Below are 20,116 nucleotides of genomic sequence, written 5' to 3'. Positions count from 1 at the left end.
AAATTAGCTTCTTCATTTAGAACCATAGCCTTAAACCGGAGTTGGCATTTAAGTCATCCAACGCTTACCGTATGCCTGTGATGTATCGCACTCTCCTGGGTGCATGGTGTACGTACAACAAGCAGAGAAAATCCCATGTCTCTATAGTGCTTCTGCTCTGACCAGCAGGGGAAAGACGGGCAACTGTGAAGCACCGAGACAGACGCCTCTTATGTCAGAGGGCACTGAGTCCTGAGAAAGGTGGAGTGGCTTGGAGTTGCGTGTTAGTCAGAGTTGCCATTCTTAAAGGAAATAGTCCAGGCAGATCTTATTCCTGATTACTTTTGAATTAGAACTTGCCGGAACCACCACCAAGCTGTGTGGACAGCTGCTGGTGAGGGTTACACAAAGTGATTAGCCAGTGCAGAACTCACCTGCCGAGGAAAAGAACCAAACTGAGGATGCACTGGATACAGGGCCTGCCTGGGTTTCCTAACACCTGTATCTCCCAGCGTGGGTGTGGAGCTGGCGGGTGACTGCCTGGAGAACAGCGTAATTCGTAATTAACTTTGGGAAGGTGGCTCTGGGCGTTGGGTGAGAATGCAGTTAGATGAGGGGAACCGGTGCTAGGGCGGGGTCGCGGCTGGGAGGAAGTAAATTTAGATGCATTTTGAAGTTGAACCAGTTGTGTATCTTAATGGTTGTGGTAAGGATTGAGAGAGAGACAGAGGCCAGCTCTAAGTGGAGCAGGTTTCTGGAAACAAAGTTAAAAGTGTGTGACACATCAACTTTATGAGATTTCTGCAAGACAGCTAGGAAAGCCAGCTGACTAACGAGTGCTGAGGTTAAACAAGATGACTATTCCAGATATAAACAGAGTAGTTAGGCGTGGCCCTAGATAGAGAAGAGGGTAAGAACTGAGCCCTGGTCATTCCAGCACCAAGAGGCTAGGGGAAGAAAAAGCAGTCCTCAAAGGAAGTTGGAAAAAAAAAAAAAAGGCAAACAATTAGGAAGACAGAAAACCAGAGCTGTTATTAATACTTAGAAACTAAGAGAAGCTGAGACAGGGAGGGGAGGCTGCTGCCTGGTGTCAGGTGCTGGAGGGGAGCCAGAATTAACCATGGCTTTGCAAATGCTGGTGGTGAAGGCTAGGCAGTTTTGTTGCAGCCCAGTCAGGGTGATTTAAGAGAGGCCTGAGATTAGTGAGGCTGTAACTCCGTCCCTGCCGCTAAAGCAGTGGCATGGGCAGCCGCCGTATCAACAGCTATTCTGTAAGAGAAAGAGCGGCTTGTTCGTCTGTGGCTGGGAAAGAACTCATTGAAGGCTTTCAGATCTGTGCCATGTAAGGACAACGCGAAATGCTCACAGTGCAACATTAACACGTGATGTCCACACATGAACTCCGTGTTGCATCTGTGACTCAGGGAGGAAGATGATAGGCAGATATGTGACTGAGAGTCCAGTGATTTCATAGGATTTACTTTGGGGTTTGTTTTGTTTTGGTTTTGTTTCCGAAGCAACAGCAGCAGCTAAGAATGAGGGGAGTGTTGAAAAGTGAGGAGAGTGCAAACCGGTTACCCGAAAGACTGGGATTGCAAATAGTCTAAAAAGCGGCCAAACCATAGTAAGGGCCGCAGAGGTTTTTGTCCTGAGTTTACAGTTGATGTGGTGGCAGGGCTCGGGGCTTTAGCCATGTCAGAGCAGGTGGAGTGAGTTCAAAGGGCCAGTGAACAAAGGGAGTGTTCTCAGTGGGTGGCAGCCATGATGAGGGATAGTGGAGACAGCCCAGTGACAAAGTCTTGAAGCTGGGAATTGTAAGAACAGAGGACAGAGTTCCGGCTTAAAGCCTATAATAAGAACCTAAGGGATACTGAAAATGGGCTCTTTGAGAAGGTGTTAGTCATATTGATCTTTCCTGTAGTGTGGATTTCTTCTCTTCCTAAGTGCATTGACTATAAGGCATATGTACCAAAGTAGACGCCAGCTGTAGAGGAACGTTTATCAGTGCTGGTACATGTGATAGGTTCCCCACTGGCGACACTGGCGCTTGAGGAGCCTCCTTTCCCCCCTGGTGACAACCTGTTTCTGCAGCAGACCTGACTGGTGAATCAAGGCCAGCACTTCCCTCTCAGAATCTTTGCTTTATCTTTAATCACAGTGATCTTAATTTAATAAAATAGAATGCTTAAGGGGTAAAGTAGTCTGTGGGAGAAACCCTCTGTACTTACGGCGGTGTTAATGTGGGCTTCTCCTTTTGCCGAAGCCAAGCATTAAAAGAACCCAAGTTTTCTCCAGTGAAGATTAACCTGTGGCACTGTGGAGGACTGTTGTCCATAATCACTACGATCCGAAGACAGTAATAAACAACACGGTAGTTCAGTTAACTCAAAATCCTTCATTTTATGCTCTCTTGAGTTTTTAGCAAAGATTTGCCGATTGTCAGACATGTCCAACAATGCTTCTTTCCTTTTCAGGGGAATTTTGGTGAAGTATATAAGGGCACACTGAAGGATAAAACCGCTGTCGCTGTTAAAACATGCAAGGAAGATCTTCCTCAGGAACTAAAAATAAAGTTTCTACAGGAAGCCAAGTGAGTTCTTTAAAATAATATAAAATTTGTGTTTGTAATTCATTATGTTGATCAGTCTGTTGTATTAAATTCACTGTGAGGGAAGTTTTAAAACATCTCCCGAGCTCTGGTTTGCCGAAGTAGAAGTCAGCACCTCTGTGCCCTTCCGGAGTGAGCACTTTCATGGTGAGGGAACAGTCTCTGGTTTGAGCTGGCCTGGATACCAGTTAGTTAGGCATGGTAGCAATGGACCATCAGTAACATAATTATTCTCCACATCCTTAAAAGCACTGCAACATTGTTTATTTTATTACACATATGTGTCTATATGTAGTGCTGTAGTTACATTTGCATATCTCACATATACCTTTAGCTGTATTTATGTATCCTGTACTCTTTCTGGGTATTATACATTTGATTCCTTTCTCAAAAATCTCAGATTTCTTTTTCTGTTTTGTGTCTGGCATTTGTTAAAAAAAAAAAAAAACTTTCTTTTTTAAGATGACTTTCTTCTCTATATTATATTCTTAACTCAAATTGAATGGTCCATCTTACCTAGCCCTGTTCTGCAGAGAGCTAAAACTAATCTGCCTATTTATGAGATCAATTATACCATTTGCATATTTAAAAATGAAAGTATAATTTGAGCAGGGTAAATTAAATAAAAGTATGAGTGGGAGATGAAGGAATGATGGGTGAGATCAGGAGACGCAGGGTAAGGGAACTAAGCTCATGAAGGAATGAAGGAATGATGGGTGAGATCAGGAGACGCAGGGTGAGGGAACTAAGCTCTTCGCGTGGATGTCTTCATGCACATCTCCAGTCGCAGTCTAAATGTGTCTGTGGCCATGGAATACAGTTAAATACTAAGTACTGGAATGCTGTCTGAGGAATGAAGTTGCAGTCTTCTCATGTGCGTTACTGGAAAGTCTGGACAGTCAGCAGGTGTTTAACAGTGCTTTAAAACATGTTTCTTTTAAAATTGTGATTGCTTTGTGAATTAAAAGGTTTAATTTATTTTTAACTGAAATTATGAAGTTTGATATTAGACATATAAGTTCTGTTCACTAAAGCTTATATGACTATATATAATATGGCTATTCCTCCATAGCCATCAGCTGTATATAGCTGGCTGTTCTGACTTCAGTTACATCATATAGCTGGCTGTTCTGACATCAGTTATATCATATAGCTGGCTGTTCTGTGCAGTTTCTTCATTACCGTCTTTCACCATTACAAATGTCATTTTGGTTTTTTTTGTTGTTTTTTTTTTTGTTTTTTATTTTGTTTTTGTTGTTGTTTTGAGACAGAGTTTTTCTTTGTAGCTCTGGCTGTTCTGAAACTCTTTGTAAACCAGGCTGGCGTCAAACACACAGAGAACTACTTGCCTCTGCCTCATGAATGCTGGGATTAAAGGCATGCACCACCACCATCCAGCAACATTTTGTATTAAAGTCAAATATTCTTCAAACTTGACTTTTAATTTCTATTAGAAATTTTGCTAAGTCATTGCTAGTATTTTTTTATCTCTAGATTTTTTCCTAGTTTATTTTCATTTATGGATCATTATTTTAAATCTAAAATGTTTTACTTAAAGTTTGTTCTTTATTTGTGTATGTACAAAATATGGTTTTTTTAGTTATTTTTTTTCATTTTCATATGAAAGAATGTGTCAGTTTTCCCAGAGGAGTGAATTATAATATCAGCGTAAAATGGGTTCTGTTCTGTTTTTAACCCATGCTTGAAGTCCTGCTATGGGATGTTTCCTACTGTGCGACCTCCACTGAAATACTGTGCTTATCCAAATGACCACACCAGATGAGCCTCAGCCTCAGTTGAAACTCTTATTTGAACACTTCTATTAGGACAATTTTTAAGAACTCTTGTTTTTGCCATCTGAAACCTCTCATGTAGTGAAGTGATGTCTGTAACATTTGCCAGCGTGGGATGATTTGAGGATGACTAGATGTTTTGAAGCAAATTCCATGTGTCATTCCTAATTAGCCTGATTATTAAGCATCGGAGTGGTACTAATTTTTAAAGAAGTATTTAAGGATGATCAGCTCATTTGCACTTGTGCTATGCTGCCCATATTTATCAATACTCGTTGATAGGCATTTAGCTTATCAGTATTTTCAAGTCATACTGATATTTTAAAAATTGAGTTATGATTAAAGTTTATTCTAATTGCACACATTATGGTAATGATCATAAAGTAACTTTGTTTTATTTAACTGATAAACTTATATACTTTTTTTCACATCTAGAATTCTCAAGCAATATGATCACCCCAATATTGTCAAACTTATAGGCGTGTGCACACAAAGACAGCCTGTCTACATCATTATGGAACTGGTCCCAGGTAATGTTATTTGAGCGATTTACTTGATGACATTTTAATATCATGTTTTATTGCATTTTTATGTTCAGTCTCTGATATTTCCTTGTAAAGTTTTCAAGGAGTTTTGCATGACATTTCTTGATAACAAAGCCTACAAAAATGTTCAATATTTTTATAGCTTCTTGAAAAGCCAACATTTTTGAGACAGATTTATTAGACTGTAGTTACACATGGAGTTCAGTTATATATAATGTTTATGTGTAAAAGGGTGCTTAGAAAAGCTGAGCATTAGTGTGACTTGATAGCACTGCAGGAACCATCTTCTGTTTTGTCCTTGTCTGTCATTTCGAAATCCATCTCCACACATTCTTTCACGGCCACTCGTGAACTATGTGTTGTGCTCATGTGTGGCTAACAAAAGGCTGGGAATCTTCTCGGGACACTTTCATGCCTTTAGCTCTTTTAACAACTTATAGCGACAAACATGGGCAACCTCAAACTGACATGGTCTGTTTAAGGTTTTCCTTGATTCTCTTTCTCCCTGTTTTGGACAATTGCAGAAATAAACAGTTTACAGTGCTTCATAACCGAAAAGCATTTGCTTGGCCCTTTTAGTATCTACCTCACTTATTTTAAAAGAAGAAATTTAAAAAAATTTTAAAAAGGAATTTGAAAATTATTTGTAACTGTAACCCAGTTCTGTAGATTCCCTGGTCAATGCGTCCACTGGTTTGGGTTAGCATCCTGTCTTATCACACTACTTAGTCAGCTGCTGAAATACTCCATCTGTCAACATAACTGCAGCACACATAGATTCTCACTAACGTAATCAAAACGGAACTGTCTGTGATCTTTACGTGAACGAGCACATTCTAAAAACTTAGGAACTGTTGAATAGCATGGAGTTATTATTAGAATAGGATGTTTAAGCATAAATGCATGCTGATATTTGTGTAGGAACAGAGGAAGCTCTTGGTTAATAAGAAATGCTACCAAAAAAAAAGCCTAGATTTGGGAGTAGGCCAAACTTGAAAAGTAACTTATTAGCATGGGTGCCAGGTTCGGATGACAAACATGAGTTGGAAAACCCAAGAGAGTTGTGTAGAATAGCCAGACATACGCATGGCGGTGCAATGGCGAGTATACGCTGCTGTTCTGTACACGTTATGAAAGGGAACGCCTTCGAGGTAGCAGGCTGTGGTCTTTCTGTGCCACAGCATTGCTCTTGTCTTGGCTTTTTCTATTCATTTGACTTGTGATTGTTTCCTAATTGCCAGTCATTTCTACCCGTCTGCTGGCATAACTGTAAAGCATTCCCCTTGGTAAAATTTATGTGGTTTATCTGATCAGTATTTTAGTATATTTTCTTTGCTTGTTTTCTTTTTCTTTTCTTGCTTCACTTTGCACTTTCCACTCCTGTGGACTTCCTTGGAGATAAAACTCAGCAGTATGATTCATTCAATTTGATGCCTGCTTTGATTGACAAGTGTGTAGCTCGTAATAAACGTCTGTCATCTAGGAGCTTAAAGTAGCTCATTTTACTTCACCATAGTGTCCATTAGAAGTTGAATCTTGACTGGATTTTCTCAAGCCTTTTTAAAAATGTGAGGCCTAGCTCTTATCTGGGGACTTTTGCGGCTAATCTCCTATCAGGATTGCTCAGGTATTGGCAGACTCCTGTCCTGTCTGTATGCCCTGGGGTTCCCACATGCTCTGTGTGTCTTCATATCACATGTTTGGCCTGCCAGATACTCCATGGATATTAGATTTCTCAGACTTACATTTTCCTTACCTGCTGGGGATTTGTTGTAATGAGACTGAATCCACGTAAATAATCACCCTGGAAGAAGGTCAGCTCTGCCATCTGACTGAACATATGTATGAGAGTGATATCTAATGTTCATAGTATCCCGGGATTAAGATGGGGCATGTGTGCGACACCATCTTTCTGTCTTGCCTACCACGGTAGATTTTGCTACATTTTCTAAAAAACTAGTTTTGTTGTGAAATCTAAAACCCTATTAATTAGCTTCCCTTGCAAGTTTATATTAAGCCCACTGGTTGATATGCAATTAAAATGTGTCTTTTGTCCATGCATGATTCTGCAGCATGATGATTGAGTCATTTGGAGAATATCAGGTCATTAGCGTATACAGATCTTTCTAATAGTTCATTATATAATATCCAAGGAGCACATTCATTAATGTCACATGTAATCTCATTAGGAAAGTAATGGGGACGCTCTCAGGCTCATAGTAACAAAAGCATGTTTTCTAAAATTTTAATTTTAATTTGAAAGATTTTTTTTAATCTATCCCTGGCCATAAAACTTATTAGGCTTTTTCTTTTATTTATTTATTTTTTATTAATTTATTTATTTATTAAAGATTTCTGTCTCTTCCCTGCCACCGCCTCCCATATCCCTCCCCCTCCCCCAATCAACTCCCCCTCTCTCATCAGCCCTAAGAGCAGTCAGGGTTCCCTGCCCTGTGGGAAGTCCAAGGACCTCCCACCTACTTCCAGGTCTATTAAGGTGAACATCCAAACAGCCTAGGCTCCCACAAAGCCAGTATGTGCAGTAGGATCAAAACCCAGTGCCATTGTTCTTGACTTCTCAGCAGTCCTCATTGTCTGCTATGTTCAGTGAGTCCCGTATTATCCCATGCTTTTTCAGACCCAGTCCAGCTGGCCTTGGTGAGTTCCCGAAAGAACATCCTCATTGTCTCAGTATGTGGGTGCACCCCTCATGGCCCTGAGTTCCTTGCTCGTGCTCTCTCTCCTTCTGCTCCTGATTTGGACCTTGGGGTTGTAGTCTGGTGCTCCAATGTGGGACTCTGTCTCTGTCTCCTTTCATCGCCTGATGAAGGTTAATATCCAGGAGGATGTCTATATGTTTTTCTTTGGGTTCACCTTCTTATTTAGCTTTTCTAGGATCACGAATAATAGGGTCAATGTCCTTTATTTATGGCTAGAAACCAAATATGAATGAGTACATCCCATGTTCCTCTTTTTGGGTCTGGCTTACCTCACTCAGGATAGTGTTTTCTATTTCTGTCCATTTGCATGCAAAATTCAAGAAGTCATTGTTTTTTACTGCTGAGTAGTACTCTAATAAAATCAAAAACACCAATGATAGCCTTTGCTGGAGAGGTTGTGGAGAAAGGGGTACACTCATCCATTGCTGGTGGGAATGCAAACTTGTGCAACCACTTTGGAAAGCAGTGTGGCGGTTTCTCGGGAAATTCAGGATCAACCTACCCCAGGACCCAGCAATACCACTCTTGGGAATATACCCAAGAGATGCCCTATCATACAACAAAAGTATATGCTCAACTATGTTCATAGCAGCATTGTTTGTAATAGCCAGAACCTGGAAACAACCAAGATGCCCTTCAATGGAAGAATGGATGAAGAAAGTATGGAATATATACATATTATGCTTTTTCTTTAAAGAGTGAAGCTCACTTCACTTTTGAGAAAATAACAGCCAAACATCTTCAGTTCTTATAACCATGACTTTTTTCTTTCCTTTCTTTTTAAAAACTGACTTAATGGGATATGTTTGATACACCGACTAGTGTGTATAAAGTATTTATTTTTTGACATATATATAATCCTTTGAACTCTTTACCCCAACAAGATGATGGACACATCTGACACCCTCCTATTCTCTGTTTCCTCCCTCTGGTTCCTCCCTGGCCTTTCTGCAGCACCCCAATCAGCCACTGGCACACTGCCTGTCCTGTTGGTTAGCATTTCTTTTTTTGGGGGGGGGGGGTTCGAGACAGGGTTTCTCTGTGGTTTTGGAGCCTGTCCTGGAACTAGCTCTTGTAGACCAGGCTGGTCTCGAACTCACAGAGATCCGCCTGCCTCTGCCTCCCGAGTGCTGGGATTAAAGGCGTGCGCCACCACCGCCCGGCTGGTTAGCATTTCTTAAACCTTTGTGAACATAGCATCACATAGTATATAGTTATTCTTTTTTCTAAAGTCTGTTCTTAGAATAATTATGAGATTAATTCACTTTTATATTTTACTTTTTACTTAGCATACGAAGTAATTTTTTTTTGTGTGACATTTTTCTACGTATTGTTGTACCTTGCTTAAATTCGTCCCTTTCTCTTCCCTGCCCTTATCCATTCTTCATCGGTCCCTCATTCTCCTAAATAGCTTTTCTCCAGCTTTCGTGTGTGTGTGTGTGTGTGTGTGTGTGTGTGTATGATACTTTTGCCTAACATTTTACATTTGCCAATATTTTGATTGATGGCTGTCATTTGTTCTACCCATATTATTATTGTATCCATTTTAGACAAGGTAGTAACTGCTTTGCAACTGTCCAGTGTGCAAACCATTTCTGAAATGTATCTGTAAAGATTTCAGTGGCCCTGCCCTTGTCAGAGAAATAAGCCCTCTGGAATCGTAAAGCCACATATGTATTTGAGAATTCCAGTTTAAAGTGAATATTCCAAGATGACCCTGTCTTCATTTACATTGTCTCTTGAGTTTTGAATACTTTACCGGCTTGCTTCCTGATTGTTGGGTAAATAAAACTGAAGGTCAGTTCTAAATAGCAGTGGGGAGCAACAACAGGAGCAGGAAGGCTTTTCCATGAGATGACCCCCATTTCGCAACTTAAATGAAGGCATGGGTTTCATTTGGTTTTTGACAAATGATGGACTTAAGGCATGCTTAGAATCCAGGCAGCTGCTGTTTGTTTGTATGTCTGGTCAGATCTGCACTGCTGCAGAGAGCACAGCAGGCATCAGCTCCAACACTGGACCACCAAGTACAACAGTTTAGGAAGGCCTAAAGCCCTCTTCACTGGAGTTTGGCAGCTACCCCTTCTCTTGAATTCATATCTTCCTGGAGTGAGGGAATATTGGTTCTCAGGTCACACAGAAACTTGGCCTTTGACAAACTCACAAAGTTAACTAAATTTAAAGATGACTTACACCTTTAGTACTCTTAGGATTATTGTAGAGTTTTATGAAGGTTTTGGATATTATAAAAATATATCTCAGTTTAATAGTATGATTTAAAAGACAAAAGTGAGTTCATTCCATTTCTGTTGTCTGAATATTTGGGGTTAGGAATTCAGACACGGCTATTAACATCATCTCATAAGCACCTCTGAGCTTCTGTAGAGACCTTTCAGTTGCCAGAATTCTTCCTTTTAATTAGTCGGCTCTGTAATTTCTGCAACTAAGTTTCAGTACATTTTTTTGCCAAAGGAGTAAATTATTTTAAAAAGTAAGAATTTTACTCTCCTTCATGTTGAACTGTAATGTTTTCATTTGATTTTAACATTATCAGTTTCGGTCCTGTGACCTCATGGGCATGAAGTCAGCTGAGGAACCCTGGCACTGGCAGCAGCAGGTTACTTGGTAACCAGGCCCTGACATCTGTTCCCTCCTCTCTTCATAGAGAAAGGGCACACCGAGCTGACAAGGACTAAGGAGCGTGGCTCCTGGCTTGCCAAGAGAGAGCTAAAAGTATGAAGAGACATTTCCTTACATAAAGTTGCCAGTTAAATATCACTCCTCAGTAGCCAAGAAAAAGGACAGGAAAGTAATTCTCAAATTAATGTTCATACAAAACTTGTAGTTGGTATATCTGGTTTAATTTTTTGGTTTTGAGATAGGGTTTCCCCATGTAGCCCTGGCAAGCCTAGTACTCATTTTCTAGATCAAATTTTCTAGACCTCATACTCAATAACACATGCCTGCTTCTGCCTCTGCCTCTAGGGTGCTGGAATTACAGGCATAAGCTACCATATTGGTATGAGGTTTTTTTTTTAATATTTATTTATTTAGTATGTATACAACCTTCCTTCCATGTATGCTTGCATGCCAGAAGAGGGCACCAGATCTCATTATAGATGGCTGTGAGCACCATGTGGTTGCTGGGAATTGAACTCAGGACCTCTGGAAGAGCAGTCAGTGCTCTTAACCTCTGAGCCATCTCTCCAGCCCCCAGTATGAAGTTTTTAATGTTACAAATAAACAAAATCCTAATTCTGTGGGATTTATTTTACTTCTTTTTATTTGGTAGAATAAATTTGATAATCTATGTTAATATAAACTGGTACACTGAAGATTTCAATTTCACTAATGATTAAAGACTAAATGATTCTTTTACTTGTTAACTGATACTGTAAATTACATATTTGCCTGAATTTTATAATCCAAGTATGAGTGTGCCTAGTTGTCATGATTAGTATTGCAGGTGATACTTTTGATAGAACATGAGACATTGCAGTCAACTTGAGTAAGATGGCATCTGGTAGCCTGTTTTTCCTCTGCAGCTGTTTGCTGCTGGCAGCCTAACGCAAACACGGTGAGATAGCTGACAGTGGCCAGCTTCGCACAGGTCAGCAGCTCTAACATCTGCTGACATAATCAATGACCTGTTGACATCCCACCCCTGCCTGGTCTCCTTGAGTCTACAGAGCCCTTCTAGTGACCACGCCCTTCTTTAGTGGGTGTTGTTTTCCAGAGGTTGAGTAAAATGCCAAAGACATCAAAAGAAGAAAAGCAATGCGTGTCTGGAAGGGGCCTTAAAGAAGCAGATGCTGGTGCGTTGCCATGGGCACCAGCTCCCGAGGACACTGCAGCAGAGCACTGGGTGCGTTTTCATTACTCATGTGCTTTGTGCTCTATCATGGCGGGTGTGCCTGTGAGTAGGCAGCACCCTCACGGAGGCGGCTGGCGTGGTGAGCAGCATGATGTGTTCCCTGTCTACCCTTGCTCTGAGCTCCTGTTTTCAAAAGGACTTACTGGTACTTGAAGATCCTTGATGGAAAGGGCAGTGTGGGAGTTATGACTACATTTGCGTGCTTCTGCACATGTAAGCGTTCCTCGGTTTACTGATGGGTTTTATCATTTAGAGGCATCATTTTTATGTGTTCATAATTATACTTGGAGAAGTCTGAGACTTGCCAGAGATGAACAAGGTTTCAAGTAATATTCTAAATAAGAAAATTTGCTTTATTAATGACAGTTCAATTTTTGATTTTTTTGAGACAGGGGTTCTCTAGTTCCTTGCTGCCCTGGAACTAACTCTTGTAGACCAGGCTGGCCTCAAACTCACAGAGATCCACCTGCCTCTGCCTCCCAAGTGCTGGGATTAAAGGCGTGCGCCACCACCACCCGGCCTATAGTCTACTTACTTTTATGCAAATAAAAACTGATAAATTTTGATGAAAATAGCTGAAATTAAAAAAATAAACCCTTCATATAAAATGAAGTTTTATTTGCTTATTTTGCCAACAAATAGTTTTCCCCAGTAATCTATGCAGTGCATATTAATCTGGGAATTTCTGTTACTGGAATTATAAGAAACAGTTATTGAGCTGGAATTATTAGAATCTTTTAACTCAGTTGAACAGAAATTGTTTTTAATACTCACTGCATTCAAGGCAAAGGTGAAAACTATGTGTCTTTTTTGCTTTACTGAAATGCTGTAGGTACTCACTGAGACACTGTTATGTGTCTTTCTTTGCTTTCACTGAAATGCTGTAGGTACTCACTGAGACACTATTATGCCAATAGCAGATGAAAGCCCCTTTTCAGCAGTAGCCGACATTATTATAATGCTCTTCTTCCTTACATTTTAATATGGTAATTTTTATTTAAGTTAAAAACTCAAGCACATATGAGTAGGAGAAGCTGTCTGTTTATCTAGCCTTAGACTCTACCTAAGAGTGTAGGGCAATGGCCCTCCAGGATAATAATGGTGTGTGCATATAGATGAGACAGACCTCATGGAAAGTTAGGAGGTGGGGTGTGGAGGGTCACACGAGGTCGGCACTCAGCAGACTGCATATGAGGTCCATTCCTCCTGGGAACACCCATTTTACCTGTCAGCAGAAGTAGCCTTCTAGCAGTGACATTGAAACAGTGTTCTTGACAACAAAGAGCAGAGTGTGAATCTTCCGGTCCCCATGTTAGCCTGTTCATGAAGGAATGTCGAGCCTTGCCTGGTGTGATGCTGTTTCAGGTGGGAGCTAAGAGAAAAGGGGATCTCATAGTCTATGACGGCTGCCCCTACCTGGTCCTACCTGTACAAAGTTTTCAGTGCACATGCTTTCCAGTCCTGTTGCTTTTGCTGCTGTGTTCTTGGAACTGCATTTGGAACTGTTCTGAGGCCTTGGGCTGGACTTAGGCTCGAAAGCAGAACAGGGCACTGCCTCTTTATCTGTAGTTTTTAACCCCTTTGTAAAATAGTGTCTGTGTATTCAGAAACTATATCAAAGAAAAATCTCAATTTTGTCAAAGATGTGGACCTTATGTATTAATATTTATGGAGGTCAAATGCTGGCCTCAGCAATAGTAGTATTCTTTCAGGTGGATGTTACTGAAATGCTCTTATAACTAGGGCCTCTGTTGACTCTCAGCCGTCCTCACAGAAAGTTACTGAATGTCCATGGTGTGACAAATGTGGAATGCCCCTTGACCAGAAGAAAACTGACCCGAACCACTTCCACTAAAGAAGTACGGCCTGTTGCTAGGACAGGAGGCAGACTGTGTGTGCAGTGCAGGCAGTGCATGGGGTGGGTAGAAAGTGTAGAATTGTCAGGGTTAGAATCCTCGGTGTGGGCGAGACAGTTGAGGAAAAGCTGATGGCACTGAGGGACCAAAGCAGATGGGTTTCAGCAACTGAGTATCCCTGGCTTCTGGAGCATCCGGAGGAGAAGAGGAGATGAAGTCAGAGTGTCAGTAGATGAGGTGCAGGAGACATGAGGTCATAGGCAGAGCCTTGAAGATCAGAGTGAGGATGTCCATCAGTTTGAAATGAACAGGTTCCCACTTTCCTTTTCATCTGCCCAGGGAAATAATGTGAGTAGAACGTTCATCTGTGCCATGCAAATACAGTGGAAGATTCTCAAGGTTCCCCAGGCCCGCTTGACTGTATTTGGTGGATATCACGTGCATAATTTTACTGTTTTGTCCTCTTTGATAACTTTGAAAAAACTTTAAGCATGTCCTTGGTATTCTAGTTGCTTCCTGCTTAACTTGTCTCTAGCAAGGTTAATTGCGTGTAAAAATTTCGTGTTTTCTTTCCTCTTTTCCTCAGGAGTTCTTTAATCATATTTAATATCTCCTCATTGGTTTCTTCTTGTTTTACCTTATAGATTTTCAGATACTATATAACATGAAATATCTATCTCTACAAATTCATTGTGAGGGTTGCACTTTGTGCTAAATGTTATATAGCCTCTTGTCATTGGAAATGAGGAAACAATATTGGAAACCACTGTAACACTGGCACTGTGGAAGTGTCATTGCCTTATTGACCTTCATTTGCCCTTCCTGTAGAGCTAACATGGATTATCATTCTTACTATTTATAGGTGCACATGTCAATTCCAGACACAGCTGTGGCTGAGATTGAGTGCCCAATAAACCCCTTAGGAAATGAAGTCTTTGCTGGAGAGATTAAATTTGCCTGTGTTTTTTTTTTTTTAAATATTTATTTATTTATTATGTATACAATATTCTGTCTGTGTGTATGTCTGCAGGCCTGAAGAGGGCACCAGACCTCATTCCAGATGGTTGTGAGCCACCATGTGGTTGCTGGGAATTGAACTCAAGACCTTTGGAAGAGCAGGCAATGCTCTTAACTGCTGAGCCATCTCTCCAGCCCCCTTGCCTGTGTTTTTCAGTGTCAAACTTGGAAAATGGCAGAATGTGTGATCGGGTGGAAAGCATTGTGCGTAGTGTTAAAGAAATGACTGTGTAGCACAAGAAATACTCGCCTAAGACAGTCCGGCCTAGTGCCTGCTGCAGACTGTAGATAAGCCTGTAGGGCATGTTCTTCATTAGTAAATTAAAGGCAAAGAACTCAGCCTATTGTGTGTGGAGCCATCCCTGGGCTGGTGGTCCTAGGTTCTATAAGAAAGCAGGCTGAGCAAGCATGGGAAGCAAGCCAGTGAATAACTCTGCTCCATGGCCTCTGTATCATTTCCTGTCTCCAGATTCCTGCCATATTTGAGTTCCTGACTTGGCTTTCCTCAGGGGACTATAATTCTGGATATGTAAGCCAAATAAACCCTTCCTCTTATAGTCGTTCAAATAGGAATGGCCCCCACAGACTCATGTGTTTGAATGATTTGCATATAGGAAGTAACTCTATTAGAAGGTATGGCCTTTGGGAGTCACTGTGGCCTTGATGGAGAAAGTGTTTCACTGTGGGGGTGGACTTTGAGGTCTCAGATGCTCAAACTAGGCCTCCTGTGGCATTTTCTTCCTGCTGCCTGTCAATCTGGAACTAAAACTCTCAGCCACCTCTCCAGCTCCTTGTCTGCCTGCATGCTGCCTTGCTTTCGGCCATGATGATAATGGACAAGACGATTAGCCAGCCCCAGTTAATGTTTGCCTTTGTAAGAACTGCCACGGTCTTGGTGTTTCTTCACAAGAGCAGAAAAGTAACTAAGGCATACAAGCTGAATATAGATTATATTTTCAGTGTGCTGGCCTATTACATTCTTATGTGCCCAGATAATTCATGATAGGTGGTACATGCTTTTTTGCAATCCGTCAGTGTTTACAAAGCATTTGAGCTTAGGGGGTTGAGCTAGAATGTTAAATAGCTACAGATGGTCTGAGGACTCTCTATTTTCTTCTCCCTTTGGCTTGTCCAATCCAGGCCTAAACATGCAGTTAGAGATCGCTCCGAATGTAGTGCAACACGAAGTTGTAAATCTTAATTAAAATACTGTGAGAATTTTCTGATATTTTTCATCATTCAATTTCACAGATCCCTTACCTGAACTTTGAAGAAGATGATGTCATATCACAGTATCTGTTAAAAGATTGGATACTCCTATCAGAATATTAGTGACATTTAAATAGTTATATAATAGAGCAGGTGCTGCTAATACATAAATCAGTATATTCGCAAGCATGAACATTTTAGATTCTTTAAGGAAAGCTACATACACATAAACACAGTGGAATTACAATAGCAGCTTTCGATGGACTATATTGTATGAGGAAGTTTCCTGTCTCAGAGCCTCTCAGTCCCAAGTACCCAGCAGCCACTTCCCAAATTACTACACAGAGGCTTACTATAACTTAGAAATGCTCAACCAATAGCTCAGGCTCATTATTATCTAGCTCTTATATTTTAAGTTTACCCATGTTCCTTATTTATGCTCTGCCACTTGGCAGTACATTTTCTCAGTACAGCTTGCCCATCTTGCTCTCTCCACATCTGGCTTGCAACTCAACTCTGTCCTTCTCCTTCCCTCATCCTCAGTTTGATCACCCCACCTCTATTTCTTCCTGTCTGACTACTGACCAATCAGCGTTTTATTAAACCAATTTGAGTGACAAATCTTTATAGTCTACAAGAGGGTTATTCCACAGCACTATATATTTCATCAAATTCAGATAGAAATATAGAGGATAATATTTGTTTTTTGTTTTGTTTGGTTTTGGTTTTTGGTTTTTGATACAAGGTTTTTCTGTAGCTTTGGAGCCTATCCTGGAACTAGCTCTTATAGACCAGGCTAGCCTCAAACTCACAGAAATCTGCCTGCCTCTCCCTCCTAAGTGCTGAGATTAAATGCATGCACCACGACTGCTTGGCTTGAGGATAATGTGTTCTTAAAATGCATTATAAAATGTGTGTAAGAGAAGCAGAATTGGGAGGCAGATGGTCCAATCAGAATCACAGGTGATACATTCAATTGATAGTAGGATATAATCGAATCAAGTTTAGAAGACAAGTAGGTAGTTATAGGTGGTTTGAAGCCAACTTAAAGGCTCTCAGAGTAAGTAGGGGTGAATTGGATAACAGTTCATGAAATCTGTTGCAACTTAGCAAACCAGAGTATGCAGGGCGGGGTTATACAATAAAATATTTGGATGAACTATCTCAACCTCTGTTACTGGAGATGAATTTATAAAGAATTTAATTTAATAGTTGAGGAATATAAAGACTAGTAATTGATTCTTAAGTTAGGAGAGTTCTGGCAGTATTACAGAGATGATGGCAAGGTAATGTTGTCTAGGAGAGAGATGAGGTTGACGTCAGTGGTCTTACACAATGTCCTTGTCCAAGACAAGGTTGATGGAGCTCTGTGAGTTACCCTTTTGAGAAAAATGAACCATAAAAAGTCTATTTGGATATTATTTTACTAATCAAAGAAGTAAAATATAAAATTCAGTGCAATTTGTGAAGATTTGATGTCTACATTTTTAAACTACCTGTAATTTCGGCTTGAAGGCAGCAATAAAGGTGGTTTCATCTGTCTGAGATAGGTATGTACATGGCTATTGAACAGTGCTAGGACAGCTTTGGAAGAGCAGGTGCTAGGCATTTGTTGAGTGTGAGAGAGGACCTGTGGCAGTCAGTCTACATCCTTTGCCTTGTAAATGGCAAGAGATGCCTTTGTAGTACTGAACAGAGAGCTTCCATCCATCTCCTTCTGTAGTTCACTGAGGAGTTGTACCAAGTGTTTTGGAGCTGTGCGTGCATATCTGCCCTTAGAAGAGATTTAGCTCTGGTATTACTAGTGACAGAGAACTTAGGAAATCTAAGGTTCCCCTTAAGAAGCAAAATAATAACCCTAAAATAAAGCATTATGTGAGGCAGGTGTTTTGCTGATAAGGAACCATAATTATGCACAGCTGTGAAGAAAACAAAACTACCTGTTAAGGTGAACTCTAGCTTTTAGTTCCTGTGATTTAGAGTCATGATTTGGAAAGCTGCTCTGCTCACCACAATACCACGATACCAGCAACTCAGTGCTTCTCAGAATAGAGTCATGATTTGGAAGAAGACAGGCAGTAGAGAAAAAGCAGGTTGTTTAAAATACAGATATTATTTTCTGTATGGTTTAGAAAAAAGAAAGCAAAGTTAAAAATGTGAGTAACGTGTTAGAATTTCAAGCATTTTTGGTGGAGGAAGATGTTTTGGCAATTAGTTAAAAATTTCTTTATAGTACAAGTATGGTCCCGGTTCCCCTAGGTACCCATGAATAGCTGATTACAGGTTCCTGTGTATCATATGTCCACAGATGCCTAAGTCACTTATACTACAAGGTGCAATATTTACGTATCAACTCTGCACTTCCTCCTTTTGAGTTTAAATCTTAAGATTCTTACAGTACCCTAATATTAATATAATGTTAAAACTTAATAGTTCTACAATATTTTTTAGCGGCTAATAATGAAAAATTCTGCCTATGCTTACTACAAATGTATATTGTTAAATATATTTTTAGTCTACCATGGTTGAATCCTTGGATACAGAACCTGTGCACAGGAGAGATAAATAGAGTATAGTTTGTTTCCTGTACTTTTAGTGTGGCTCAGCACATATATTGAAATTTTTATAATATGTTTATAGTTAACCTAATGACAAATAAATACCTATTAGATATCCAGTTTATGACTGCATTACTTAAGGTAACATTTACCATAACTTCTAAAGTATGTTTTTGTAAGTTATAATGCACTAAATTCATGTGCCTGTGTTGCATCAATACATTTAATATTCGTAAAGCTGGTTTTCAGACTTCACACTTTCTTTGCATTAGTGCCTTTCTTCTGTTGCAGGTTATAATGCAGGAAGCACTGTATTTAGTTGTCATTTCCTTACACTCCTCTAGGTGGAATTTTTCAGTTTTGTTTTTCAGTCTTGACAGTTTGAAGGAAAGGTACACACCTGGGTGTCTTAACTGTTTTCCCAGCCAGAGTTTGTTCAACTTTGTTTTCTCCCCATGATTCAGCTGATACCAGGTGATGGAAAAGTACCACAGAGGTTAAATTTAAATCGCATCACATTCCATGAGGCAGCAGTTGGTAATAGCCACATAATATCCCTGGTGAGGCTACATTTGAATAGGCCTTTCTTTGAGTCAGATGTGTCTGACTGTCTCTAACAACTCATGTATTCACTCCTATTGTCCTTGAGAACATATTAAGATCCTAGAAAAGGAATCACTTGAAAATATACTGTGTCCTTGGGACTGAAGAGATCATCAGTGGTTAAGAACAGTTTTTGCCCTCACAGAGGACTGTGCACCAACATGATGATTCACAACCGTATGCAACTCCAGTTCCAGGGAATCCAACACCCTCTTCTGAACTCTTCAGGCACCAGGCCCATCATATATATAGGCAAAACATTCATTCACATAAAGTAAAATAAATAAAAAATATTTTAAATATTCCACGTCTCATCTTAGCATCTATAACAATATGAAGACTTACCTTTTTAAAGTCTTTTAAAACTTGGATTTCTTCTTTATTCCTTCAAATTAAAAACCAGAAAGTAGCCGGATTATGGTGATGCATGCTTTTAATCCCAGCACTTGAGAGGCAGAGGCTGAATCTCTATGAGTTTGAGGCCATCCTAGTCTATAAAGCAAGTTCTAGGAGAACCAAGGCTATACAGAGAAACTCTGTCCCAAAACCAAAACCAAACCAAAATAAAACAAAACAAAACAAAAACCCAGAAAGTAAGAAAGAGAATTAGGGGATTTTTTTATTCCACCAATAATTATAAAATAACTACAGAAGACAAACACAAATATATTAGGCATCATATGTGCAAAGGTATTTACTAATATGTTTCTGGTGTGAAAAGTTAACCTTTGCATTGGAAACGTAGGAAAGTAGAGCTTAGCTGTGGAAGCCTTCACATAACAGGTTTGTATGATTCTGTCCATCTGAAAGGCTCATTCCTTCTGAACTTGTATCATCTGACCCTGTTTAGCATCTAAAGTATCAGTTTTGAATGTGTCACTTGTGTTACAAACCAAACTCTTCATGAATGACTTTAGCAGTGAAGATACTTGTGGTTCACATCACACTTACAATTTAAATGTCACTAATATTGTAGGAACCACGTTTATTATACATACAAGCTCTTTTGCTTTAAAATAAGCACCTAAGAGCTACATTATCATTTCTCAAAGATCATACGCAAATGGCCAAAAAATTCATGAAAAATGTTTAACATTACTAAATACAAATCAAACATTCAATGAGATAATGTCTCAGCCTATAAGTTAAATCTTGCCATTAAGTATGAAAGTTTCTCATACTTAACCTTATACTTAAAGTATAAAAGTTTCTCATAACTGGAAAAATAAAAAAGAACTACCAGATGGCCCAACCATCTTAACACTGGGCATGTGTCCAGAGAAAATGAAATATGTTTTCTGAGAGATGTCTGCATTCCTTTGTTTATTGAAGCAAAGTTGATACATGCCAAGAG

General features: G+C 39.9%; 1 protein-coding gene across 3 annotated transcripts in view; it reads left to right on the top strand.

Annotated features, from left to right (window-relative positions):
• Nucleotides 1-20,116, top strand: part of Fer (FER tyrosine kinase) — a 333,973-nt gene that overhangs the window by 219,895 nt on the left and 93,962 nt on the right. For all 3 annotated transcript variants that reach the window (XM_057755315.1, XM_057755306.1, XM_057755297.1), the window contains 2 exons: nucleotides 2,454-2,569; nucleotides 4,816-4,910. In XM_057755315.1, coding sequence (XP_057611298.1) covers nucleotides 2,454-2,569; nucleotides 4,816-4,910 — 211 coding nt within the window. The remainder of the gene's footprint in view (nucleotides 1-2,453; nucleotides 2,570-4,815; nucleotides 4,911-20,116) is intronic.

This window comes from Chionomys nivalis, chromosome 2 (assembly GCF_950005125.1).
Source record: "Chionomys nivalis chromosome 2, mChiNiv1.1, whole genome shotgun sequence".
Classification (NCBI taxonomy): Eukaryota; Metazoa; Chordata; class Mammalia; order Rodentia; family Cricetidae; genus Chionomys; species Chionomys nivalis.
The sequence above is the reverse complement of the archived record's forward strand: the minus strand, read 5'-3'. Positions and strand labels throughout refer to the sequence as shown.